This window comes from Pseudorca crassidens, chromosome 13 (genome assembly GCF_039906515.1).
Source record: "Pseudorca crassidens isolate mPseCra1 chromosome 13, mPseCra1.hap1, whole genome shotgun sequence".
NCBI classification, from domain to species: Eukaryota; Metazoa; Chordata; class Mammalia; order Artiodactyla; family Delphinidae; genus Pseudorca; species Pseudorca crassidens.
This window is the reverse complement of record NC_090308.1, coordinates 13707866-13735070: the sequence shown is the minus strand read 5'-3', so window position 1 is coordinate 13735070 and position 27205 is coordinate 13707866. Positions and strand designations below refer to the sequence as shown.

Below are 27205 nucleotides of genomic sequence, written 5' to 3'. Positions count from 1 at the left end.
AATTAATTTTTATGGGTACAGAGACAAGGCTATGTATTGTTCCTCAAAATATGATTGTGTGGAATTAGAGAAACCCATTTACAAAAAGCAAAATTTTCTTTAGTCTCAATAAGAAGCATGTCCACTTTATACAGAACAAAAGAAAGCCCAATGAAATAATACTAAAAGTCTTATAGAAAACTTTTAGTTTTCTGTAAGTTACCGGGAAGTTCTCTGCTGAACTTCCTGGTAATTTATCTTGCAGCTTATTAATAATTTCAGTGGCTTTTATAACCTGATGACAAATGTACATAAATGTTTATAAAACATTTCTAAAAATTTTTAATTCAATTATTTCATTGAATATAAACAGATACATTTGATTAAAAGCAGGACAATTTTTTAACATGATGGGTCTAGGGAATGAGTTTTGTACCTTAAGTTCTTCAAGTTGAGCATCTATTTCTATTGTTGGATTCCCCAAATACTCCTTCGTTTCCTGAACCCAAGATTTTACTGAATTGATGTGGGTCTCCACCACTTCTCGCTCCTTCAGCTCCTGCCTTAACACCTTTCTGTTCTTCTTCACGTTCTCCTGTATGCTTTAAATACAATAAAGGGAGAAAGCAGATGTGGATTGAAACGAAAGGAACCCCCCCAATACATGACATCAAATTGTCAAAAACAGACATTAAAAAAGTGAAGCCGCCTATCTTTTCCAAGTAAAGACACTTCCCCCAAACTGCCAGATGATTTTCAGTAACACTTAAGTTTTCTTCAGGTATAACAGGAGAAAATACATCACGTGAAGTGAATGAATTATCCCTGGAAAATTGAGAGCTGACATACTCCCATGCCACTAAACTGCAATTCATTTTCTTGTCGAGAGAAACCTGGAGATTGTTTGATTATTTATTTCCTCTTTGAAAATCTACTCATGGTGCAGAATCATCAGCCTTTAAAGGTAATGTGTAACTGGAATATTTGTGCCTATTAGAAACTAGTCTTTAAATAAAGACTCAAACTTTGGAAATTTTATGATTAATAATGTTCAACATCCAAATTTTAAGTCTTTATTTGAATTGACATAAATTTGGTTAAAAAAATTTAAATACGTGGAGTCAGATTATCCTGAACTCATCTATAGTGAAGGGGTGAATGTAGGATATGTATGAGTAATAGTAGTTAATACAGGAGTTAAATTACATAGTGACGTTTCCTCTCTGGCCCCATAAGTGAATCAGGCTGGTTACATATCATGAAGATTAACTTTCAGGACTTCCCTGGTGATGCAGTGGTTAAGAATCCGCCTGCCAACGCAGGGGACACAGGTTCAAACCCTGGTCCGGGAAGATCCCACGTGCCGCGGAAAAACTAAGCCTGTGCGCCACAACTACTGAGCCCACGCACCGCAACAAGAGAAGCCCGCACACCGCAACGAAGAGTGCCCCCCCCCACCTTCCACAACTAGAGAAAACCTGTGTGTAGCAATGAAGAACCAACACAGCCAAAAATAAATAAATAAATAAATAAAAGATTAACTTTCTCTAAGTTCACTATCAGTAAATGACTATTATTTACCTGGACTTTGGTATCATCCTTGCTCTAATCTATGTGTCATCCAATTTAGCCAATGAGTTATCAAGATTTATCAAAACCAAGTACTCAATAGCTCCCAACTGTTTACCTTTTAAGCGTTATGTCTCATGAATCGCCCCATCACCCAAGAGTTCCCCTGAGGTGACATGCTTCCTTGCACGCTTTCTTGTTATTGCCCTGTTTGCAGAGCTCTCCTCCCACCTCACTGGCTGGCTCAAGCCTGCTTAGTCTTCAGCTTAAACACCCTTCTGAAGAGAAGCCCTCCTTGACTCCTCTCCTAGTTTAGTTGCCTCTGCTTTGATTTCCCTTAGTGCCCCTACCATGCTCCACCTAAAAGGCATCTTTAGTTGTCTACCTCTGCTGCTTGACCGTAACTACCTGAAGGCAGAGGTTGCATCTGGTTCATTACTATATTTCTAAATACGACTAGATATGTACTAGATAGCAAGGATGACAGGAACAGAGCCCCACATTTGTAAGGTGGTCGGGGGGAGCACTCCCAGACTCTTAATACCACATTTGTCCCTTTGGGTCATGGCCAAGTTTAGAAGCAGAGAAGGAGAGCAGGTGTATAATTACTTCAGGCACCGGTCCTGCATTGCCGTGATTTCCTGCACAGTGGGTAGCTCTTCTCCAGGGGACAGCTCGGCCCCATCCTGGAGCATGCTCAGTGCTTGCTGCTCCAGCATCCGTAAGCCCGACTGTTGCTGCTCCAGCTCCAGAATGAATGTGTCATGATATTCAAGAAGAGTTAAGAGTTCTGCTTTTGAGGCTTTCTCTGCTGAACTTCCCGGTAATTTATCTTGCAGCTTATTAATCATTTCAGTGGCTTTTTTAACCTGATGACAAATGTACATACTATGAAGTTCAAAGTAAATAAACTGAAAAAAAGAGGGTAATTCCCATAAATGCCAAATCTGACACTAATGCATTGGAGCACGTTAAAGATGATGGTGTCAACTCTAAATCTCAGGAAACTAAAATGTGAACAATCTCCTTAACATGGAAGGAAAGACCACGCTATTATTCTGGGTTTTAAGATTTAATCTCAAAATAACATCAGGGCAGGGACTCCCCTGGCAATCCAATGGTTAAGACTCTGTGCTCCCAATGCAGGGGGCACGGGTTCGATCCCTGGTTAGGGAACTAAGATCCCACATGCTGCATGGCATGGCCAGAAATAAATAAATAAAATATATAATAATAATAGGGCAATCAGACATTTCATAACATAGAAAAAGGTTTTTTTTAAAAAATTTTCTTTTACTAAACAGATAAAAGAAAAACTCTTTTCAATATTTACGCTAACATGAATACGTGCCTTTGAGTCATCAAGGAAGATGTGGCTTAAAACTTGAACCCTACTTAAAAGGGAAGATATTAAATTAAACAGGATTTGGAAAATGAGTTAAATTCCTGCTTATTTCATGGCAAAGACAAAGTGTTTTGCACTTTTTCAGGGCCAGGAAAGAAAGTGTCACTAAGAGCCTCACAAATGGGGCAAAATGGGCTTGTCCCCCTTTCAAATGTGATTACTTGGCTTATTTCCTATTAAAATAACTGGACCCAGCCTTGGGACTAAATTGCACATTGCATATGTATTTTATTTCATAATTTGGTTTTCATATCAATGTAAATAGAGATTTTTTTGAAAAGGCTTTTTACTTTCATAAGGCCGATTTGAAAAAAGGAGCAAAATACCACTTTTCAAAATACATTCTCATCAGCAAGGAAACAATACTTTGAGCCCATCAGTAATGGAGATTACCTTATTGTTAAAGCTCTTCCACTCATCCACTGCATCTTCCAGTATCTTCTCCTGGTCCTGGGCCACAGCGCGGAGCCGTGTCCAGCGCTGCCAGACAGCCGTCATCGACCTGCTTATGGTTGCTTTGCTGGTGCCATTTCCGGTTCTTTCCAGTTCTGAAGCTTTACCCTCTAAGGCCACAATTTTCTCATGAAAAGAGTTAACTACTGACACTAAAGCCTGGGTGGGCAGAGGAACAGAGGTTGAGGGGAGAGATGGTTTTTCTCAAAAGCTCTATGGATTTTGGTAAAGCCTAAAATTATCCGCAAAAGGAAATGTTCCTACATATGTTTATTTTCCTCTGGTAATTCTTACTTTTACATTTAATTTGTAATTGAGTTAGGCTTGGCTTTTTTAAAAGAGGTAAGGCGAATACTTATTTATTACAAACAAACATTTACATGCTGCTTGAGATGACATTCTCCCATTTTTAAAAACTAGCAAAAATATAAGTGAATGGAATTTGATATTTAAGTATGTCACATTCTACCTTATTTTGCTGTGATATGAGTGAGACTCAGCTATTAATTTTTGAATTTTAATTGAACTAATGTAAGTTACACCAGAAAGTATTTACTGAAATCTATTGTATCACATCTTATCAGAAGCAAATTGCTCTGAATGTGCCTTTTTAAACCTAGCTATGCATTTCTAACGGGAATCCTAAAAAGATGACAGCATTTAATTAAGTTAAAACTGCTAAGAAATGTGGTTAAATGTATCCTTTTTGTGTTTAAAAAGCCGAGGTGGAAATGAAGATTTATTGACTTGTTTCTGGAACTATCATATTGCAAAGACCCATTACAGTTACAATGAAAGAATATTAAAAAAAAAAACAACAAAGCTAACCTTGTGTTCTGACAATTTTTCTTCTGCTTCATGACTGGAAGAAGTCTTCAGTAAAGAAAACTCAGACAGTTTCTTCTCTGCATCATTCATCAATTCAATAACCTCTTCCCTTGCCTTCTGGTAATCCTGCCACTGAGCTGCACATCTTGAAAAAATCCAACACACATCAATAAGCAACTTCAAATCACACATCTCTGTGCAGAGCTCTAATGTCAATATGTCTAGTGATACTTAAGAGAAGAGAATGAACGATAATGTATATCATTAATATATTCCTATTTTCCATGTGAAAATCCATTTCACTAGAATATAAAGAACAAAACAAATCCAATACCTCTGCAAGAGATCTAATTGGACGTGTGACTCCTGTATTGTCCCCTGGCTTTTCTCTTCCAGGGAGGCCATTTTCTGTGCTAAGTCCTCTTTTCCACTTGGCTTGATGAGTGGGTCCAGGTTGGCTACTAGGCCTTGGAGCTCCTCCAGATTGCTGTGGAACTGATCCTCTGTACTAAAAAATTCCATGTGGTTTTTGAGACTTTCCTCTGCACTCTCCACATCTAGGCCGTTGCCTGTCAGCTGTAATATTTCGTGAGCGTCGTCAAGCCAGTCATTAGCTGCTTGAAACACTTGATAGTACCTTTGACACTGACTATACATCTGAGTCAAGGTAGCCTGAAAAACATTAATTGCAAACATAATCAACTCTCTTTTGCAATGTGTTTGCCAAAAATAAATTTATGCTTTCCATTTCTTTTCCAGTCTTCAGTCACATGGATGTATGTGTATAAATGAATTGATAAGCTGGTAAATTTTTTTTGGTGCAATCCATTATTATCCTTTACTTTCCCTTCTGTTCTTCTTGTTATAATTTTATTATTGCAGTTAAAATAAATAAACAAGGTCACAGATGGAATAGAAATTTATGATGGCTCTGAAATGTCCTCTCTTTAAAGAAAAAATATAATGCTTACTAATATGTGGCAGAATGAAAATTCACCAAAGTGAAATAATGACTCATTTAGGTAGGAGTATAATAATACCAGTAGGAATGTAAACTGCTATAGCCACTGTGGAAAACAGCATGGAAGTTCCTCAAGAAATTAACTGCCAATATGATCCAGCAATCTCACTTCTGGGTATTTATCCAAAGAAAACAAAATCATTATCTCGAAGAGATATCTGTACTCTCATGTTCATAGCAGTGTTATTCACAATAGTCAAGGTATGGAGACAACCTAAGTGTCCATCCACAGATGAAAGAATTAAAAAAAAATACACACCTTGGAATATTATTCAGCCTTAAAAAAGAAGGAAATCCTGTCATTTCCCAAAACACGGACAAACCTGGAGGATATTACTCTAAGTGAAATAAGCCAGACAGAAAAAGACAAATATCACATGGACTCTTAAAAAAAAAAAAAAAAAAAAAAGGAAAAGCTGAAATCATAGAAACTTAGAGTAGAAAACTGGTTGCCAGGGGCTGCAGGGTGAACAAAATAGAGAGGTTGGTAAAATGGTGCAAACTTTTTGGGAATTCCTGGTGGTCCAGGGGTTAAGATTCCATGATCTCACTGCTGAGGGCCCAGGTTCAATCCCTGGTCGGGGAACTAAAATCCCACAAGCTGTGCGGTGCAGTCAAAAAAAAAAAAAAAATGGTGCAAACTTTTAGTTTTAAGTTGAATAAGGTCTGGAGAGCTAACGTGTAACATGGTGACTGTAGCTGATAACAGTGTAACGTATACTTGAAATTTGCTTAACAAGCAGAAATTAAATGTTTTCACCAAAAAAAAAAGAACAGATAAAGATAAATATGTGATGTGATGGATGTGTTAACTTGTTAACTGACTTGAAGAAGGAATTCTTTCACAATGTGTACATATATCAAACCATTACATTGTACACTTTAAATATCTTACCATTTTCTTTGTCAATTACCCCTCAATAAAGCTGGAGGGGAAAAAAGGGAGTGTAATAACACCAAACTTCTAAAACGGCGTTTACCAGACCAAATAGTGATTTCTGGTAGTGAAATAGTAGCCTATAAGTCTTGCATAGAGACTACGATAGAAAAGTTGAAGATTGGAAAGCTGACCCCTGTGCAATGAAGTCCATTCAGATCCAGAAGGAAAGGAAACACTCTAATTGGCCATCAGTGGTTGGACAAGACAAGCCATTACTGTCAAGCAAAGATGCAGAGAAGCGGTAGAGAAAGTACATGTAAGATTAGCACTTAATGAGGAAAGAATGAGGATAGCAAAGCAAAGAATCAGTGGTGGAGGTTAGAAATGCCACCAGAACCGCGACCTTCAGTTATTTGGGCCAAGACAATCAATAAGACTACCAATCACAAGATGGCAGAAGTAGGGACACCTTAGCAGATTCAAGATTTTCGTTCAAAAATCATCAAATCGGGCTTCCCTGGTGGCGCAGTGGTTGAGAGTCCACCTGCCGATGCAGGGGACACGGGTTCGTGCCCCGGTCCGGGAAGATCCCACATGCCGCGGAGCGGCTGGGCCCGTGAGCCATGGTCGCTGAGCCTGCGCGTCCGGAGCCTGTGCTCCGCAACGGGAGAGGCCACAACAGTGAGAGGCCCGCGTACAGCAAAAAAAAAAAAAAAAAAAAAAAAAAAAAAAAATCATCAAATCAACAGAAGCAAGCTTACATGACAGATGTTTTTCAAGAAGGAAAATCCCAGGTAACTTCTGTTTCGATTCTTCACTCTGGGTTAAATACTCCATCTCTATCCCTACAGCTATAGGGACATAGTTTTTTGAAAAAAGTTTAACAGTGGCCTGAACCAACATGAAAAGGTAAAAATATACTAAATAGACTCTAGTTTAAGAAGTCAGAATTTTACATGATGAAGTTTACTAAGATTTTAACCACAGGTTAAGATTTTTTTTAAAATTGTATTATTTAGTGTTAACCTTAATCTATGTGAAAAATAAAGTTACATGACAGCTAAGAGTCATCCGGGGATACCGCTACATCAGACCCTGCACTAAGAATATAAATCTGAAGAGGGAGATATTGTTATCCCTCTCCCACAGAGAAAACTGAGACTTACGGGATGCAGGTAATTCGCTCAAGATCATATAACTGAGATTAAAATCCAGGTGTGCTTTACTCCAAAGCGATAGTTACTATATTATCCTAAGGAAGGCTGTCCTTAACTTAAACGGCTGGTTGAAATCCCATAGAATCAGAGGGACAGATGTGGAGAAAAAGGGTCAAGGGATTAAAGGAAGTACACCTCTGGGCACTGTTGTATCTCTCTTATTTTTGAATGCACAGAGCCCCAGAACAAGTCACAATTAGGAGGCTAACCTGGGAAGTTCTGAGCATGCTCTCATTTCTTTGTTATCTTCAAGTCAAGTCATGATGGATATTCTAGTCTTTTTTTTTTTTTTTTTTGCAGTACTCGGGCCTCTCACTATTGTGGCCCCTCCCGCTGTGGAGCACAGGCTCCGGACACGCAGGCTCAGCAGCCATGGGTCACGGACCCAGCCGCTCCGCGGCACGTGGGATCTTCCCGGACCGGGGCACGAACCCGTGTCCCCTGCACCAGCAGGCGGACTCTCAACCACTGCCCCACCAGGGAAGCCCTGGATATTCTAGTCTTGCTTCTGTTGTGCTTCAGGGAAGGCAGAGAAGAGGAAGCACTCCTCCCTGAGGAAGGGGTGGAGAGATGGGGCAACTGATGGGAGACCCCACAAGAAAGCCTGGCTCAGCACTGTCAGGACTGCATCATCCGTCTGCCTCTCTCCTTCTGGAGACTCTTCATCCGGGACTAAGCTTAGAAATGCCAGGTTTCACATTGTTTTTTAAAAAGCATCACTACTTATTCATTGCTAATGAATGAATTTTATGATTAATTCCTCACATATGGTATTAATTATACTAGTGCTATCATTTATCTCTCCTAAAGGAGAAGGATAACTGAGGTGTTCCTGTATTAAAACCAAAGTCAAGTGAACGTGAAAACCACATGAAATGAATACCATGAGGATAAACAATAAAAGCACCTTTTTAAGTCGCAACTGAAGATGATTCCATGTAGTAGTCAAAAAAAGAAACATTTAAGGAAGCAATTCTAAACAAAAAATCGAAACCAAAGAAATTTCTCACACCTATTTACAAAGAAGCAAAGTGGAAAAAAGAAAGGGGAAGCCCTGTGGTACCGACCTGTCTGGTGCGGAGAGCTTCCTGCAGGGCCCCGTCCAGCTCGGAGAGCTCAGCTAGCGTGTGCTGTAGGTCGGCAGAGATCAGCTCCTTGGCCCTCGTGAATTTCTCCTTCTCCTTGTTACTCAGAGCATTCATTATCCTCAGGCTGGACTGCACCTCCTCCTGATGGATTTGGACCTTTCTGATCTCCTCCTGGACGTCCCGCAGGTTCAGGTCCAGGCACAGTGGCCCCCTCAGCGCTGTCTCCACGCTCCGCAGCCAGTCCAGGGAGCGGCTCAGCTCCGTCTGGAAGTCTCTGCTCTGCACCATGCGGCTCTCACACTCCGTCACCGTCACGCCAATGGCGGAAGTCAGCAGTTTTAACTCCTCTTGCCAGGCTTGGATCTGATGCTTGGCTTTCTCGTAAGCTGAGGGATCAAGATGCGGAACAAGATCTTCGAGGTGCACAGTCACTCGTTTTAGAAGAATTCCTGAATCCTGGAGGCTTCCCGCCAGGGAGTGATACACTTTGAGCTTCTCCTCTGCAGGAAGCGTCTCCTCGTTCACCTTGGCCTGCTCTGTTCTCACAACCTCTAGTTGTTTGTCTAGCTGGTGGCTCATCTTTTCATGCTCTTGATAAGCACTGGTGGTGTCTTCTAATAAGCTCACCCTTTGTTCTGTCTGTCGCTTCAGTCTGTGGTACAGGGTGATGAGATGCAGCATCCGGTCTGGTTGCCATGGCTGCCCTGTGCTGCGAAAACTTTCTTTCTTCTGGTTCAGTTCATCCACTGCTTCTGCAAGGGCTGCCACCTCTCCCCCAAGAGCTCGACAACCATCCTGAAGACACAGAGCCTCTTCAACACTCAGGTCACTGGGGACTTGGCTCACCTTGGAGAACTGGTCTTCGAGGTCACACAGAGACTGGGTTGTCAACTCGATCAAGGAATCATATTCCTTCCGAGCCAGAATTGCTTCCTGGACTTTATAGAACTTGTCTTTAGCCAAGTCGACAATTACATTGAACTGCAGGGGCAGTGCATTTAGCTTTTCGTTGAGGTAGGAATGATCGACTTCATTCAGCGTCGGCAGTATGGCCTGTCCAGTTCTCTGCAGCGTAAGTAGGAGATTTTCATATTCTGGAGATTGTTCAAGAATGTGTTGGTATTTGGCCAGTTGTGTATGCAGCTCAGCACTCTCATTCATTAGGTTGATTTCGGGAAAGGTAACAATATCTGCTTGTTTTAGCCAGTGACAAGCTTTATCAAAATCTTCCTTAAAATGCTTCCTAGAAACCAAATTTTTCTCTAGTTCTTGTAGTCGATGGCTGCACTTTTGTAAAACGGTGTCATAGACGCTCTGCAATTCCTGAAGCTTCCCCAGCACCTCGCTCTTTTCCTGCTCTGTGACTCCTTTCATTAATTCGCGGCCCTGGGCCCAAAGCCCAGTGACTTCATTTTGGTAAGTCTTGAGGCTGGCTTGTGCGCTCTTACATGTCTTCACTTGTTTGCTCACGTCATCCGGTAACAGGCAGATATGTTCACGGAACATTATCTTGCGCTCATGTTGCTGAATTTGGCTGGTCGCCTGGAACACCGCCATGAGAAACTGGGTTTTCTCGGACAAAGCCTTGTTTAAGTACTTTCGTCTCTGGCCCACTAAGTCGCTGAGACTATTCACATGCCTTTGGGCATCAGAGAGTACCTTCTGGATTATCTGCCTCTCATTGAGGCCGAGATCAGCCATCACCCTATCAGCATCCTTCGTGAGTGATTTCAGGAGCATCTGTTTGGCCTCCAGTTCACTGCAAATGGCAAGGTGATCCATGAGAAGGTTCTGAGCCATGTCAGGCGGGGGGCTCTGCTTAAGAGCCTCAGCAATGTTGGGTCGTTGCTCTTCCGCCCAGTCCATCAGCTCCTGAAATCTGGACCGGACCACACTTAACTCCTCCAGGTTGGTGACAGACACTTGGATTTTCCTTTCAACAAGGTCCTCAAGCTGAAACCAGCGTTGTTCAAGGTGACTCGTCTGTTCTTTGACTAATTCTTTGTCATCCACGTTCAGATGGTCTATCAAATTCTGCTTTTTCTCTTTCAGATCGTCAATAGCCTGCTTTCTCTCCTGCAATGCCAGTGCCAACTTCTTCAAAGCTTCTAGGTGGATGGCTGTACTCTCTGCATCAGATCTATATGTATATATTAAAAGACATAAAATCAAGTTAACTTTAGTTAATACCTGTGATTGTTCACATCATGTTAAAGTGCATATCACCATCTTCTTTCTTAGCTTAGAGTGGTTCAAGTCATGGCTTATCGACAGAGATGCTACAATTATTATGGAACGGAGACCCATATATTTCCATAGCGGAAGTTGAACCAAGATAGTTTGCCCAGATAACTTCTTCTAGCTAAGGCTGCCCTCCCATCACATCTGAGGTGTACTTTTTAGCTTCTTCCTCTGACTCTCAGCAACTGACGAGGATCTGCATATTAACAAGTTCCCCTGATGATCTGCGGAAACACTAAATATTGAGAAACACTGATCTACTGCATTCTTGAAAGGCACGTGGAGAAATTAAGTGATCTGTGATTTACGTGCTTTACTGTGAGAAGAAGCTCCCGTAGACAATCCAGTGCTAGACGGTCTACCATGTGTAAGAAACAACCAACGGCTCTAACAGCTGCTCATGCGTGGAACTTAGATATTTTCTGTTTATCATTAGAAACCTTTAGAAATAACTGTGAAATGCAAAGGATTCTCATCCCTTTGACTACAAAACACATATGAGAAAAGTCCATCTTAGAGTCTTTTTCACTTACAAAACGATTAGTTCTCAAGTATGAGGAAGAGTGTTGGGAGGCCATACGATGAGTTCTGTTCGGGACATATTAGATCTGAGGCGATTGTGGGTTAACCAGACGGAGGTGCCTATTGTCCGTCTGAAATATGGGTTTTTGCTGATATTGGATTTACCCCAAAGATTAGTAAAATGCTGAGCGTCAAGAAAAAGTAAACAAATCAGAAAGCAGTGTACCTCCTCCAAAACAGAAACACCCCAAAACCAAAAACCCTACGATTTAATGAGTTAACTACAGCTAGAATAATGTTTTCAGTTTTAATTGCTACAAATTGATAAATCTGGGCAGAAGAAGTACAGGTTTTAATAATTATAGTGATCAGCGCATAGAAGGATTTCCATATGATGACTCAATGTATGTGGGAGAGAGGGAATCCTTTTCAAAGAAAAAGTTAAGAGGGGTTCAATTGCTATAAAATCAAATAAGACACTCATTAATTGAATTTAGATTGTTCACTAAGTTCTAGAATACCACAAGTACAAGACAAAACTAGACTGAATTACATAGAATGTGTTACTTTACAGAATTGACAAGAAACCCATGGAACTATAGATTCAAGAAGGATTCATGTCCTGAAATCATAGATGATAGTCCCATAACTGGTAATTAAAACTAGGAATATTCTTGGGATATTCTTTGAACACACAGTGTAACAGCTTTGAAATATTCCTTGAGGTCGCAGGTAGAAATGGTGCCATTTTCAAATATTTTCCTCTTACTCACCTGCTTCAGTTAATATTGAGCAAGGAAAATCGTGATTATGGATACAGATGACACCAGATTCTTCATAATGTTTTATCAATATTTATAATGATAGAAAATGTTTAAAATGTAAGAAAGACATTTTTGATTTTTATAGAAATTAAGAAATTTCTGGCTTAGCATTTTGGTGACCCACTGGAGAATTGCTGTTACCTGGCTAAGTTATCCCATTCTGTAGTAAACTTTTCTAAGAACACTTCGACGACATTCATACAGTTGTGGTAATCTCGTGTTCTCTGGAAATCCTCTTCCCTTTGCAAGCACAGATTGTTGGACTGAAGGCACAGATCCAGCCACTGGTCGTTTAAGTGACTTATTTCCTTGTGTTCAGGAGACTCCTGCTTCTTGGTTAACTCATCCACCTTCTCTGTAATAGTGGTCACTGATGACTGTTTGCACTGTAGTTTCTTAACAAAATCCTAAAGGATAACAACAATAAAATAATGTTGAATAACCACCCCCCCAAATAAATACAGATTGAGACATAGATACAATACCTCTGAATACTTTTGTAATTGAAGAATGTATAGTGAGGGACAAAGAGAAAATCTAAAATCATCATACTTCCTTATGAATAAATTTCCAAGTGTTTAAGAATCAGAGGGTACTGTGGTATTTTCTTGTGTTACTTTGAAAAGTATAAGGAAAAACTGATAAATGTGAAACAGTATTATAGCCACTAAGGAAAAAAGCTAATATTTTATCTTAAAGTGCATCCTTAGTTTTCTAAAAATTTTTAAAGTTCATGCTTTTAAGAATAAAATCTAATTTATATTCTTTCCATTCTTCTTTCTGCATATTCAAACAATATCCCAGTAGAAAATAAAAATGGCTGATTGTCACAGAGAAAAAATAAATGTTAAGCTTTGTTAAAAATCTGGTACAGGGCTTCCCTGGTGGTGCAGTGGTTAAGAATATGCCTGCCAATGCAGGGGACACGGGTTCGAGCCCTGGTCGGGGAAGACCCCACATGCTGCGGAGCAACTAAGCCCGTGTGCCACAACTACTTGAGCCTGCGCTCTAGAGCCCGTGAGCCACAACTACTGGGCCCGCGTGCCACAACTACTGAAGCCCACGCGCCTAAAGCCCGTGCTCTGCAACAAGAGAAGCCACCGCAGTGAGAAGCCCGTGCACTGCAACGAAGAGTAGCCCCCGGGTGCCGCAACTAGAGAAAGCCCACGCGCAGCAATAAAAACCCAACGCAGCCAAAAATAAAATTAATTAATTAAAAAAAAAAGAATTCTTTAAAAAAAAAAATCTGGTACAACTTCCAATCAAGTTAATATACTTATAATAATTTTCTATTATACTTTAAATTATATAAATATTTTATTACATTTTAAATCAGTTGTATGTTAATATGTTTTATATATTTAATAAATTGATAAATCCTACAGCTTTAGCAATATTGTGATGAAAAGCTAATGAATAATAAGGCTTCATGTTTGTTTAATGGCAGAGTCTTCTGGTTCTGCTAGCTAAACCACAGTTCTTTATTCAGAAATAAGCTACAGAGTGAATGTCCTTCAATGCAAGTGGCCAACTGGAGCTCCAAGAAAATATCTGAATGTTCACTTTCTGAGGTATATTTTTCTGGCACCAAATGAAAGTTGTTCTATCTCATTCCTTAAATAACTATGTGTAAGGATTGATTGACACACACCCGTCCTGGTCTCCTCTAGCTCCCCTGGAGGCACGTTAATTCCTACCTTTACTTGAGACACCATGTTCTGTGCAATATTTAGCTCCAGTTCTGAGTGCCTCCTCTTCATATTCTGCAGCTGCTGACTGGCATCCTGGAGGTAAATCCAAAGCTCAGCCTTCATGTGCTTGATCTCTTCCCAGCCCTGAGTTAAGTTCTGTGCCTGGGCAAGCCTTCGTTCAATCTGGAGGAAACACAGAGGCAAAAGTTAGCAGCAATGGACAGAATCATTTATGTTCAATGAATCAGCCTGTCCATGTACACAGGCCAACACACGTATGCGCGCGCGCGCACACACACACACACACACACACACACACACACACACACACGAGTGATAAATCCAAAAAGAATTATTTGCTTCAAGAAAAACAGATTTTATATTTAGGTTTTCTAAAGACTTCAAATGTCTAAGACTTAGGCCATAGGATTTCAATCAATACTGTGAAGGTCTAGAAGTTTTAACAATTTATTAGGTCAGAAGCTGCCCTAATGGTTTCACATTGGGCATTTCAGTGGATACATCTGTTTGACTGAGTCATCAATTTGGTCTTGGGGTTAACTAGAAAAGACTTATATTGTCCTCTAGTGCATAGTTGCTGATACTTCTTATAGAACACTGAGTTATTAACATTTTGGATATATGTTTAGATCTGCTTCACTGGTTTTTGAAATCATATAACTTATTTCGATAAATCATTTCTGTAAAAAAAAATATAGGAGCTATATCATCTTTCTTAAGGATTTAAATACAGACTTGCTTTGGTAATGTAATAAAACATAAAAGTAAAAATACATATGTTAGTTTAATTATTTTAATATCCATAATATAATTATTTAATTACCTTAATTTCTTCATTATTTTTTCCTTTAGATCATTTTACTATTCTGGAATATTTAATCAGTTAAATAACAAAACCAAGTCTTTTTTTTTTTTTAATCCAAACATGTTGTGTTCCAGAGTTTAAGGCAGCAGCAGCAAACACACAGCCTCTGTGGCGCCATCTGTCTGCTGCAGGCAGGTACTGCTAACTCATCACAACACTGTCCAAAGGGCCCAGATACAGCTTCAGAATTCTTCTCAACACCACACTCAGCCACTGCCAATGAATTAGAAGGGTCATGACAGATGTTTGCCATCCTAATAGGAAGGGTCAGGAGGCCCTTTCACACTAAATATGACCGAAAGAAAACAATGGAAAAGGAGAAAAGAAAAAAATGAGTGAAAAAATAGGAAAAGAGAAAGAGAGAATGGTAATTGAGGAGAAAAGAGAAGAGGAAAGAGGTGCGAATGTTTAGCAGTTCAATGGGACTAAATATTTCACTTCCAATTCAGTGGCATCAGTATTAGCGTGTGCCTACTTTTCTGTGACTTAGTTGAAATTCAATACATATTTATTATAATGCTTGTAGGAGCATTATAGCAAGAATACTCCAAGGAGAAAAATTTTTTCACATCTAACATTCAAGCAAGAGAATATAGTCAGATATATCCAATGTCATTTTTTAACTTTTACCATTTGTTCTGTTTGTTGAATGTCTTTTGCTGTGGTTTTCACTGAAGAGTTTGACAAGTCACACATGGTACAAAGGAGATCTAAGTAGGTCCTTGCCTGTTCCTGCAAAGCTCTGAAGTGTTTGACCTGAAAAAAACAAAAGAAGAAAAAAAAAACTTGTCAGAGTGAAAGAGACATGCTATATTTAGATAGCAAATATTTGTACCATTTGTGGTATTTTGTTGACATTTCAAAAATAACCTTGCTATGCTCAGTATTTTCACCATTGTTGTAAATGACATATATTAGTTACTCAAAAGAAAGCGTTCCAAACACACTGGCAGGGAGCCATTGGTCCACCAGCTGTTTCTTACTCTAATTAGCCTGTATGGTCTGGGAAAGGGGAACAACCAAGAAACTTCCACAGTTTTTCCAGATTCTCTGTTCACATTCTAGCTTGTTTTCTTCTCTTTTCTTTTCTTTTTTTTTAAAATATTTATTTATTTATTTTTGGCTGCATCGGGTCTTCTTTGCGGCATGCGGGATCTTTTATTGCGGTGCACGGGCTTCTCTCTAGTTGTGGTGTACGGGCTCAGCAGTTGTGGCACACGGGTTCCAGAGAGCGTGGGCTTCTGTAGTTGTAGCGTGCGGGCTCCAGAGCCTGTAGTTGAAGCACACAGGCTCTCTAGTTGTGGCGCATGGGCTTAGTTGCCGTGCGGCATGTGGGATCCTAGTTCCCCAACAGGGACGGAACTGGCAGCCCCAGTTGTCAGGCTACTGCAGGAGTTACATGAGAAGTGATGATGGCCTGATGGAGGGCGATGGGTGGTAGAGGTGGTGAGAAGTGGCTTTCGCTTACTACATCTTTGTGATTAATTGGGAAAGAGGTATTGACTGCAAGTTGTATGGGATAAAGTTGATCTACAGAAACAGCAGGTGATCTTCCAAAATCATAGCGAATAATGGAGCCTAACTTTTTGACTCATCTCAGTATATTTCCTCTAAGCTGTGTGGGTTGCCTAGATACATCATTCTCACATAAATGTAACAAATACAGATCAATTTCCCATTAAGTAGAAAGTAGCACCTAAACTTTTATCCATTGCACAGACTGACTGGTGTTTCACTTCCAGTTAGTATCATTAGCCATTAACCAAAACCATCCCATCAGGTACCCATGGCTCAGAGAAAGTTATCTGTCCCAAACAGCCTTTGGAAATGAGCAGAGAATGAGATATCTGAATTTTTATTTTATAAAGATATTTACTTTAAAAAAATAATGATTTATTTTAAAATGTATACAGTTGTCCTGATTCCAAAAGCATTGGGAGCAGCTTGCGACTGTCAATGACAAAACAGTTATGAAAGGTTTTTGCTAAAAATCAATTTCAAGGGCAAATCTGATAGTACTTTTTCTCATTCCCCCAAATTCACATCATGCCTTATGAAAACAAATGACATTCTTAATGGAATCAAATCAGTCTGTCATTAGCTAATGGTAGTGAGGTCCATATTATCATTACATATGTATTGAGCATTTACCAGGTGGGAGGGATACACGACGCACCCTGGGACCCTGACCAAATTCAACGGCAGCCCATCAAAGCCTGCCCAGAGTCTGACACCCTGTCAGTAGTGGAATTCTCCAGTGACACATCCAAGCGAACTAATGACCCAGGACCTGCTCGACTTTACATGAAAGCAGTACTTGCCAAAGGAAAGACTGATCAAAACAAAGCAAAACAAAAAGAAACAACAAAAAACCTCTTCTCCTTCAGAACAACTGAGGTCCAGGTGTTTCCAATACCTCTTATTCCCTTCTCTGTTGCTTCCAAAGGGGGGCAGCCCATTCTGAGAAGCAGTGTGGAAGGGGCAGAAAGTAAAACAATGAACCATACAGTCACTGAATCTGGGCCCCAAGAAGGATCAGCATTCTCCTGCAACCACAGCTAATGCGGCTGCTGTAGGAAATTTCCTGTTCTAGCGAAAGGTCGTTGGGATTAATGTTATTCTCCCCCTCGCTTTTACTTCTTTTTTGAGGGAACAAAAGAGAAGAATCAAGCTTTGGTCTGCATTGTTCTGAATAAAGTACATTGGAAACAAACAGCCACAAGACAATGAATGACCCAAGAAAGCTCACAGTCTAATGAAAAAGCAGAATACAGACAATCTTTATTTCATTTCTTGATTCAAGGAGAGCCATGTTTGATTTGTCCATATTCTATTTTTTTTTTTTTTTTTTTTTTTGTGGTACGCAGGCCTCTCACTGTTGTGGCCTCTCCTGTTGCGGAGCACAGGCTCCGGACGCACAGGCTCAGCGGCCATGGCTCACGGGCCCAGCCTCTGCGCGGCATGTGGGATCTTCCCAGACCGGGGCACGACCCAGTGTCCCCTGCATTGGCAGGTGGACTCTCAACCACTGCGCCCCCAGGGAAGCCCCATATTCTATTTTTTATAAGGTGTAATACATGCACTTCTGTGAGCCATTTCATGACTTAAATAATGTAAATCATTTAAGCCAGAAAGTATACTTTGGGGGACATATTAATTGCACATATTCTCTAAGCGGACTAAATGAACAAACATTATTTTAGTATCAATTTGAGGTAAAAAAATTGAATTTTTACATTACTTCCTATCTGGCAGCAACCTTTACAACTAAATTCCTTTAAAATATATTCTTTGCACTACATAGAAAAATTGCTTAGTACAAAAAATCTAGAAACATCCCTCAAATACTCTGATGAAGTATCAGCAGCAACATTTTAAGCACGTAGATGTCAAATTAATAGACCATAGGTTCCTTTCACATGATAACAATAATTCATTCAGCATTCACTCAATAATTATTTAATAAGCACCTCGTTTTGTGCCAAAAAATTCAGGAGAGGCTAATTTTGCTTTTCTGTTTACAAATCACGTACACTGCGGTATACCATTTGAATTTCTTCATAACTTTCAGAAGGAAGCATACTTATAATCACTTTACCTAAGAGAACACTGAGGCTCAGAGAAATTCAGTGATTTACCCATGGTCACCCTGTTGAGCAGGTACTGGAATCGATCTTCTGGCTACAGTGCCCATGCCCTATTTATTCTACCAGATTGACCTCAGTTGTGCGTCCGTCTTCCTGGTTAGAATGTGGACTTAACTGGAATCAAGCTCAGACCTTATTTATACTTTTGTATCTCCAGCAACCAGCACAATTTGGCACAAAATAGGTACTTAACATGTTCTCATCAAATGAATGAATCAGAGCGTAACATAAACTTGCAGGAATCACAATCTACCTGCTTAACGGCTTCTGCTCTGCTGAGAGGGGGATGTGCGCTTGGCTTTAAATCGGGCTGGACTGCAGAAAGCCAGGCCTGGCACTGCTGCAGGGTGTCTTGTCGACTAACGTGCTTCTGAAGTTCATGTTCCAGACTCTGGTACACCTGAGACAGAACAATCATGCTGCGGTCGTGAGAGCTGTTTTATATCTCTAAAAAGATCACTGCAAGCAAATGAAACAAGTCCACTTTCAATGGATCCCTCTCCCCACCATGCCCCCCAAAACTAGATACATATCTACGGAGTCTGCATATGTTCCAAAATGTTGCAAATATGCCCCAGTTTATAACTTCTCAACCCACACATTACAACATAATATCCTGATCATGGAAAGACAAGGGGGGCAGGGTGAATGTAACGCTAGAAATGTGTTAGAATACATAAAATCTTTGGAGGAAATTGGTCAAACATAAATCAAAAGTTTTTGCAGCTTTCCCCCATGATATAAATACTGTCCTTTTCATTTAAACTAGAAACTAAAAGTAAAAATAAAATGCTGGCTCATGAAAAGATAACCAATATTTCTCTAACTGAAAAGCTTCTGTTTTAGGGTAGGGTAAATTGGAACTAAATTATAACACAGGGGAGGGCAGAGTTTGATGCCCTCATTTCATCTTAGAAGTTACATTCCAGGACAACACTAATCTAGAATAACCCAAACATTTTCTAATGCATCTATTCAATTACTTAATCCTCAACCAGCCAAGCAATTTCCATTTCATCCACAAAGACATGTTGAGAAGCTATTATGTGTTTCCTTGAAATCAAGGTGAAATATACCTATGACGTTTTCTGAGCAAGCTCTTCATCAAAAACAAAAGAAAGAAAAAAAGACTATGAGGTTAGACTGGCTTTTCTTTCCTTATTGAGACAACAGAAGCAGTAATTGAATTCTGCTTTTCTCTGTCATCTATTAAATTAATCATTTTTATCTGATATTAGGACTATCCCTTATTTATTTTTATTCCAAGCAGAACCAAAAAGAAGAAAGGTATTTTGCTTTCTTTAACATTTTTGCAAAGTTTAATTATAAGATTCTGACTCTGTTCTTAGAATTTCATCTACTTTTTAAAAGTTTATTTTTAAAATATGTTTGTCTTTCGAACATTTACTAATTAAAAAAAAAATTAAGCTGTGTCCCTAATGCACAGAAAAAGCCTGCTACAAAGACAGTGCTAAGAAATCTCTGTTGAGTGAACAGATGAGCTCACCAAAAGCTCCATGCTACTGTTTTTCTTGTCTCACCCCCTTTGTCATCATCTGCAATTATTTGTTAGATTCTTTTATCCCTCTTTTTCATTAACTTTTTTTTTTTTTTTGGCCGTATGCGGGCCTCTTACTGTTGTGGCCTCTCCCGTTGCGGAGCACAGGCTCCGGACGCGCAGGCTCAGCGGCCGTGGCTCACGGGCCCAGCCGCTCCGCGGCATGTGGGATCTTCCCGGACCGGGGCACGAACCCGCGTCCCCTGCATCGGCAGGCGGACTCTCAACCACTGCACCACCAGGGAAGCCCATTTATTAACTTTTTGAAGGTGGATTTTCCAAGTCTAGGGATCAACTAATGTCACCCAGCATTTTTTTTTATTATCGTGATGAACACAGATAATTCTCCCCATGTCACTTGTATTTCTCCAGTTCTTACTAAATAGCCCAGTAACAAAAATAGATGGACCCTACTCAGTGTCATTTATAAATTCCAGAATAATAAAGAGTAATCCACTAATTTTACTTAATTGTTGTTAAAAGGGTGATTCTTATTTATCTTAGACTTATATCTATAACATTAAGGATTCCATTTTATTGGAGGGATACCCACTGAAGTATACCTTGAAATTGGTGCTTACTTCTTTTCTCAATTTCTATATGAATACATAAAAATACTGAATTAGAGTAGAACCTGGGCTGCATAGAGTTAAAAAGAAATAATTATTGTGTGACTTACAGAATAAACTTATTCTGATGTAATAGAATAAATGGCAAATAAGAAAGAAGTATTATTGACGGTGTGCAAATAAAAATAAAATTAAAAATTTTTTTCATAATCAATTCATGGAATAAAGGGATTGAGTAAAAGCCACATGTCTGAAATTTGCCACTTCATCACATCAATCAAATATATGATATGTTAGTTCTATGTTCACATAGAGACTATGAAATCTATCCTCTTATTTTCTGTCTGGAAAAACACCAAAACGATCCCAAAGACTGAAGCACAAAAACTATTTTTAAAAACCTCCAGTTTGCACAGTTTTTCTCCTTAATTCTTCATCATTCTAGAATGTTCCAGTGGTACTCACCCTCTGGGCTGTACTGCAGATGGCTGAGTAACTATCCTTTGTGCCCTGCAGATGAGCGTGTACATTTTGTTTAAGTTTCGCTTGGAGGTGGTCTGCACACTGGCTGATCAAATTGTCGCCTTTAATTTTAAGGTTGTTCAAACGGTCTTCAAAACCAGCAATTTCTTCCATCATTGCCTACAAAAAATGAAACAAGTACTGAGTTCCCATTCCAGTTTTAGTCTTTAAATAATCTATTCATCAAACAGAAAGTTAAAGATCAATCATTTCACTGTTTAAAATGTCTTTAAAAGAGTTTTGCAATTTGTCTTGGTTACCATATCAACAAATGAAAAAAGAAGTATATTTTCAGAGATACTCCAATGGGAAAAGTTAATGAATTTAATGGATTAAGTTACATACGAATAATGAAGTAACCTTTAAGTGATTTCATGAGGCTGATCTCAGTTAGAGATCTGCTCCATGGTATTATTACCAGCAAGAAGGATGTTAATACATTTTTCATCTCTACAAATTATAATTCTGGTATAATTTATATCTAAAATAATCTAATTACAACTTAATCTAATTTACTCATGTCTAATTTATCTAATATGATATCTAATTTATGTAATAATCGAATGTCTAAATTATGTAAGATCTAATTTACATCTAATAATACTTATATTGATAAAAATAACCTTTATCACTTACCATTTATTAAGCACCTGCTATAGTGAAGGGACTATATATAAGCCCGGATAAATGTGTATTATTACTATTGTTTTACAGATGAGGAGATTGAAGCACAGAGATGTTATAAAACATGTTCAAGGGACTTCCCTGGTGGCACAGTGGTTAAGAATCCACCTGCCAATGCAGAGGACACAGGTTCGGGCCCTGGTCCGGGAAGTCCCCACATGCCGTGGAGTAACTAAGCCCGTGCGCCACAACTACTGAGCCTGCGCTCTAGAGCCCGTGAGCCACAACTACTGAAGCCCATGTTCCACAACTACTGAAGCCCGTGAGCCACAACTACTGAGGCCCGTGTGCCACAACTACTGAGCCTGCGCTCTAGAGCCCGCGAGCCACAACTACCGAAGCCTGTGCACCTAGAGCCTGTGCTCCGCAACAAGAGAAGCCACTTCAGTGAGAAGCCCGTGCACCTCAATGAAGAATAGCCCCTGCTCACCACAACTAGAAAAAGCCCGTGCCCAGCAACGAAGACCCAATGCAGCCGAAAAGAAAAGAAAAACCATGTTCAAGGTTTCACAAGTAGTAAATGGCAGAGCCCCCAGCTTTGGGCCCATCTCTGCCCGCTTCCAGTTCACACAAACCACTATGCCCACCTGTGTTCTCTAGTGAGCTTTCTCACAAGATCACTTAGAGAGCAGGAACCAACTTTTCAAATCAGGTTCTAATTTCCTTACAATGCTAATGACAAGTGACATTCCAACACAAAGTTTCCTGGGTTGACACATCAATACATCTAAGGGAAACCAGGTGGTCCTTCAGCAGCCCAGGGTCCACCACTTTTTTTCCCGTGGTGCTGGGTTAACAGTTATTATATATGCCATATTGAAAAGAAACATTTTATCTTCGAGCTGGAATGGAACCACTATATCATGAGGTTACTGAGGGTATTTTCTCAGTGCCAAATAGACTATATCATGTAGTTACTTTTCTGTTGGTATTTGCTAAATAAAATCTTCTCCTATAGGAATCCTGAAGCCCAGAATGGTTAACTGGTCTTCCTAAGACACACTACTAGATATTTACCATGTCACGACTAAAAATCAGTTTCCCATTAAGCTCACCGAAATTGCTCCATAAAATTGTGACTATATGACATCTGTCACCTGGCACATATAATTACTAAAAATACATATTAATAAATATACTAACACCACATATCAGTACTGTACTTTACGGTTTACAAGATACTTTCACATACATTATCTCCCGTGATGAGGCTGGTGTCATTATCACCCTTAACAGAGGAGAAAAGGAGGCGCAGAGAGGCTAAGTCCCCCCAGTTAGGAAGAAGACAGTCTGGCTAGAACCCAGACTCTTTGACTACTATTTTTGTATCCTATCTTTAGCTATACTTTTCTAAAATAAAGATAATTTCTCTTTGATAAACTACTCCCTAAAGATTATATTCTGCAATGAAAAACTATTGGCTGGGAAAAATGCTACAATATGTTCAGAAGGTGAATGCCAAGATTCAGCTGTTGTTAGTCACTTAAATATTAAATTGAACTGTTCTCAATTATCAGTCATTCTTGAGACTCAGACCTGATCCTTTAGGTGCAGTCATCACGACCCAGAGAGGCGCATGCGTGCGCTCACACACACACGCACGCACATACACACGGCACACCTGCTAAAGCCACCCTGTATTCTTCAGCTCCTTAAAGCTCAGGCATACCTTGTGGCGGGCCAGTTGCTGGGTAACCGTCTCTAGACTGCTTGTCTCCATGAGGTCGGGTGCCACTAACCTTCCTGACATCTGCAGCAGCCACTTTTCCACTTCTTGGAGCTCACCGTTGTAATCTTCGTGGTCTCTGACTTTCACCTCGAGACGGCAAACATGCCCCTGTGAAGCCAGGTGTCCGTTAGAAGTGACTTTCAAGCCAAAAATCTACTCAAAACTTTCGTAATTTTAAAAGCCCAGGAAAACTCATAGGGTAGGTAGAGTTACACACATCAGAAACTTACTAGGAATGGAAAAAAAAGATACAACACGACCCACAAAGTCATTTCGCCATTTAAAACACCCATCTGAATAAAAGGAAGAATATTGACCCATACCACGCCTTAAAATTTTCTGACAGATAAAAAGGAGTCAGGACCCCCTTTGTGGCAAATACACACATTTGTATTGAATTTCTGATCACTCCTTACTTTTCCTGCACTGCAGAGGTTCTGGTAATCACTTTGAAGTTGATCTATTTTGTCCTTTAAAGTAACATCCTGCACCAGCTCCAGGAGGGCTTCCCCTTTTTCTCTCACTGATTTTACTGATGGTTCATGGGACAACACCGTTTGTTGAAGTGACTTGAATTACAAAGAAAAAACAACAAGAGCCAGCTCATCTATGTGATCAAGGCGAATATATATATATACGTTGGCATGTATAAGTTTATCTACTTCAAATAAAGATCTGACATATACTTTAAAAATTAATAAGTATAAAGCAATAAAGAGAGAATGCCTTTTTATGGCTAATACAGTTTTTCAATACAGAGTAAAAGTAAGACATCAAATAGCCCTTCACATGCGCAGAGAGAAGTATGGAAAAGAATTACATTCGGCTAAATTTAACATGGTTCATATTGCTGGCTTCTAGCTCATTCCTTTCGGCAGAGAAGTAAACCTTAATTCTCTACGAAGGGAGCGAGGTGCTATCTTTTGATTTTGACTCGTGAAATCAATAGCAGCTTGAGCTGGATGTGAAGTCTGGGAGACAAATTCCAGTTGCAACGTTGCTATGATGGCCTAGAAGTGCTATTTAAATATATCAAGAACTCAGAGGGAACTAAAAAAGCAGCAGCAGTGTGATTCTTATGTAACACCTTCAAAGACACACTGTCAGGCTAGGCAGAAGAACCAAGGACAGGAATAGACACACTGGCTGGAGTAGGAGAAAGCTGCTGACAGGAAAAGCTTCGAGGCAAAGCCATCACACTGTAATTCTTAAAGAATATCGCTCAACAATTTGGGTCAAATTTAGAAAACAGACTATTCCATGTATAAGCTTCAATAACCGTTTCACAGATTTGAGCATGTGAAATATTTATATCTACAGCATGTTATAGTGATATCCACATCACCATTTATTCTTTCAAAAATTAATTTCTAAGATGTTTAACTACAGTTGGTTAACTAGAATTTATTTTCTTAGAAATACGATGTCTCATTTAGCATCTACCCCAGGTCAGTTTATAGGCCTTCTGTACCAAAAGATGAAGGAAAGACTCTACCAAAAAGATAAAATCTGTAGGTGTGAGATCCTAATGCCAAGAAGGCTTTTCCGGAGGATCCACATACCTGGATCACACTGTCAGAATAGATCTCCATTTACTGATACAACCTTTGAATATCAGACAAATACAATTCCTGAATGGAAAGATAAGTCTGATGTAGTGTTTCCAGCCAAATAAATCTATACCACTCCCCACCAGCAGAATAGGCACATTAGGACTTTTTCTAGCACTCACTAAGGGTGACACAAACCAGGAATCACGTCCCACCAGTTCAGTCCTACATGACGTCCTCGTGCATCTGTCAGTTAGTAACAACACACTACCTTGTATTTAGATAGTTGAGCTTTTTTCTCATATAATTCCATTTTGGGTTCTTCAGGAATGTATAGGATTTCTCGGTACTCTGCTATCCACTGAGTTAGCGCTTTGTATTTATCTGAGAATTCCTTTGTCAAATGAAGGCCTTTTTCCAGAGTCATGTGCTCCTTCCGGACAGTGCTGGTCAGTTCCTTCAACTGTTCCACGTGGTCATGGATCTCTTTTCTTAACGTCTCTGCCTCACCATCTTCCAAGTATGTAAGAGCTCTCTCTCCTTTCTCTCGGGCTGATTTGAGCAAACTCTGGCCTTTCTCCATGTCTTTTAGCAAACCCTGAGAAAGAGTGGGAAGCAAATACAAACAAACAAATGAATAAACAAACAAATAAATGCAAATAACTTAGCATTATTTCTTTCCTTTTAAAGAACAGCCTTTCAAGTCTCATTCTTGAGTCTACTGATTTCTCCTTAAAATATGTTTTTTGAAGTTTATAACCAGATTTGGTCTGCCAGCAATCAGGAATCTTCTTTACTTCAATATAGGTCTTTTAAAGTCTTGATCAGCATATCATTTCCAAATCAGAGACTTAAGGAAGAACTTGATGTTTCTCTTGTCCTTAACAGTGCTCCTATAGATCTGAGTTAAAACTCTATTAACGCACAGTGCCATGAATTTGAGATAATTTTTTTCTTTTAATATTTAGTGTCAAACTGGAACTTAGTTAAGAATTTCGTGCGTAGCCATGTGTAAGACATTGAAATGACTTCACAACACAAATAAATGAAAGCCAGTCTTTGGCTTAAGAGATTATAACTTGGAATTTAGAGTGAAATGATGAGCCATGGATCACCAATCATACTGGGCGGGGATGAACACACTCCCAATTCTACGCGGGAGACAGGAACAGCTCGTGAAAGAAGAAGGGCTGGGAGACAAACCCGATATTTGCATGCCTACCTCCAATGTCTTCATTTTTTTCCCCATCATCACTTTATCTACTTTATCAATTTTGGCAGCCACATTCTTGAAATTTTTGTGAGTAGAGCTGTACCAATCCGAATAGGAACTTAAAGATAATTCTGATTCCTCCAAACTCTGGATCTCTTCCTCCAGGAATTTTATTTGTTCCTTTGAAAGAAGAAACACAATTGAACAGTGATGAAAGACCTGTGCCAGTGCCTTTCTTGATAAACACGTATTATCTTCACTGGAAGTCAGCGAAAGGAAGAACATCTGGCTTGGGAAGTTTGCTGGCCTATGATGAGCAGGGGTGGCCCACTCACCAGCACCTGGAGGAGAAGGGCTTGGTATCTGGACGTCAGCTGGGTGGCCTGGAAGCCCATTTGGCTGCTCACGTGGCTCTCATCCAGGATCTCCTGTGCTCTGGCTCCCACTTCCTCAACTTCGTCTCTGTACACAGTGATTTCTTCATGCCACTTCTGAAATGACACAATATTGAAGGAAAGGCTCAATCTCACAGATTCTTGAATAAGACAAATAAATATATCTTCTTACTAGAAAACGATTTCAGTGTATTGTTAGAATATACTTATTCTGTGATATAATTTTGAAAATACTTCACATAAAACCTTCACGAAAATGTAATTCCAGTGACATGATAAAAACTGTACACTTAATGAGTTTGAGTGCTTTTCTGTCTATATTACATATATTTTTATATCTTTTGTTGTACTTAAGATAAATTTTAAAATAGATGAATAAGGAAAAGAAGTTCCAGAGGCCTAAGGATTATTTTGATCATGTGCACTGACTCTACATAAAAATTAGAATAAAATTAATTTTCAAGTATTATGTCAATGTAGTACATTAGAGCAATTTCAAATCAGAGCCATAAACAAATTATTGCAACACTAGCATTCATGTATCTTTACCAAGCAAGGTAATAAAGCTTGGGAAGAAAATATAAAATACTTCATTAAACTAGACTGCCTTAGGATTCTAATAAACAACTGCTGATAGAAGAATGCCCCATTATAATGTACATCAAATTTCTTTGCAAGTAGAAAGAGATTTTGCAAAAGCTAAACCTTGGACCAAAAGTTACTAAATATTTTAA

General features: G+C 39.5%; 1 protein-coding gene across 2 annotated transcripts in view; it reads right to left on the bottom strand.

Annotated features, from left to right (window-relative positions):
* Positions 1–27205, bottom strand: part of SYNE1 (spectrin repeat containing nuclear envelope protein 1) — a 456348-nt gene that overhangs the window by 188496 nt on the left and 240647 nt on the right. For both annotated transcript variants that reach the window (XM_067701747.1, XM_067701745.1), the window contains 16 exons: positions 26412–26567; positions 26086–26256; positions 25135–25461; positions 23730–23882; positions 23254–23421; positions 20844–21020; positions 18505–18651; positions 15235–15360; positions 13725–13901; positions 12169–12434; positions 8420–10580; positions 4569–4906; positions 4235–4379; positions 3347–3565; positions 2158–2417; positions 416–581 (listed from right to left, as the gene is read on the bottom strand). In XM_067701747.1, the coding sequence (XP_067557848.1) occupies positions 416–581; positions 2158–2417; positions 3347–3565; positions 4235–4379; positions 4569–4906; positions 8420–10580; positions 12169–12434; positions 13725–13901; positions 15235–15360; positions 18505–18651; positions 20844–21020; positions 23254–23421; positions 23730–23882; positions 25135–25461; positions 26086–26256; positions 26412–26567 (5157 nt within the window). The remainder of the gene's footprint in view (positions 1–415; positions 582–2157; positions 2418–3346; positions 3566–4234; positions 4380–4568; positions 4907–8419; positions 10581–12168; positions 12435–13724; positions 13902–15234; positions 15361–18504; positions 18652–20843; positions 21021–23253; positions 23422–23729; positions 23883–25134; positions 25462–26085; positions 26257–26411; positions 26568–27205) is intronic.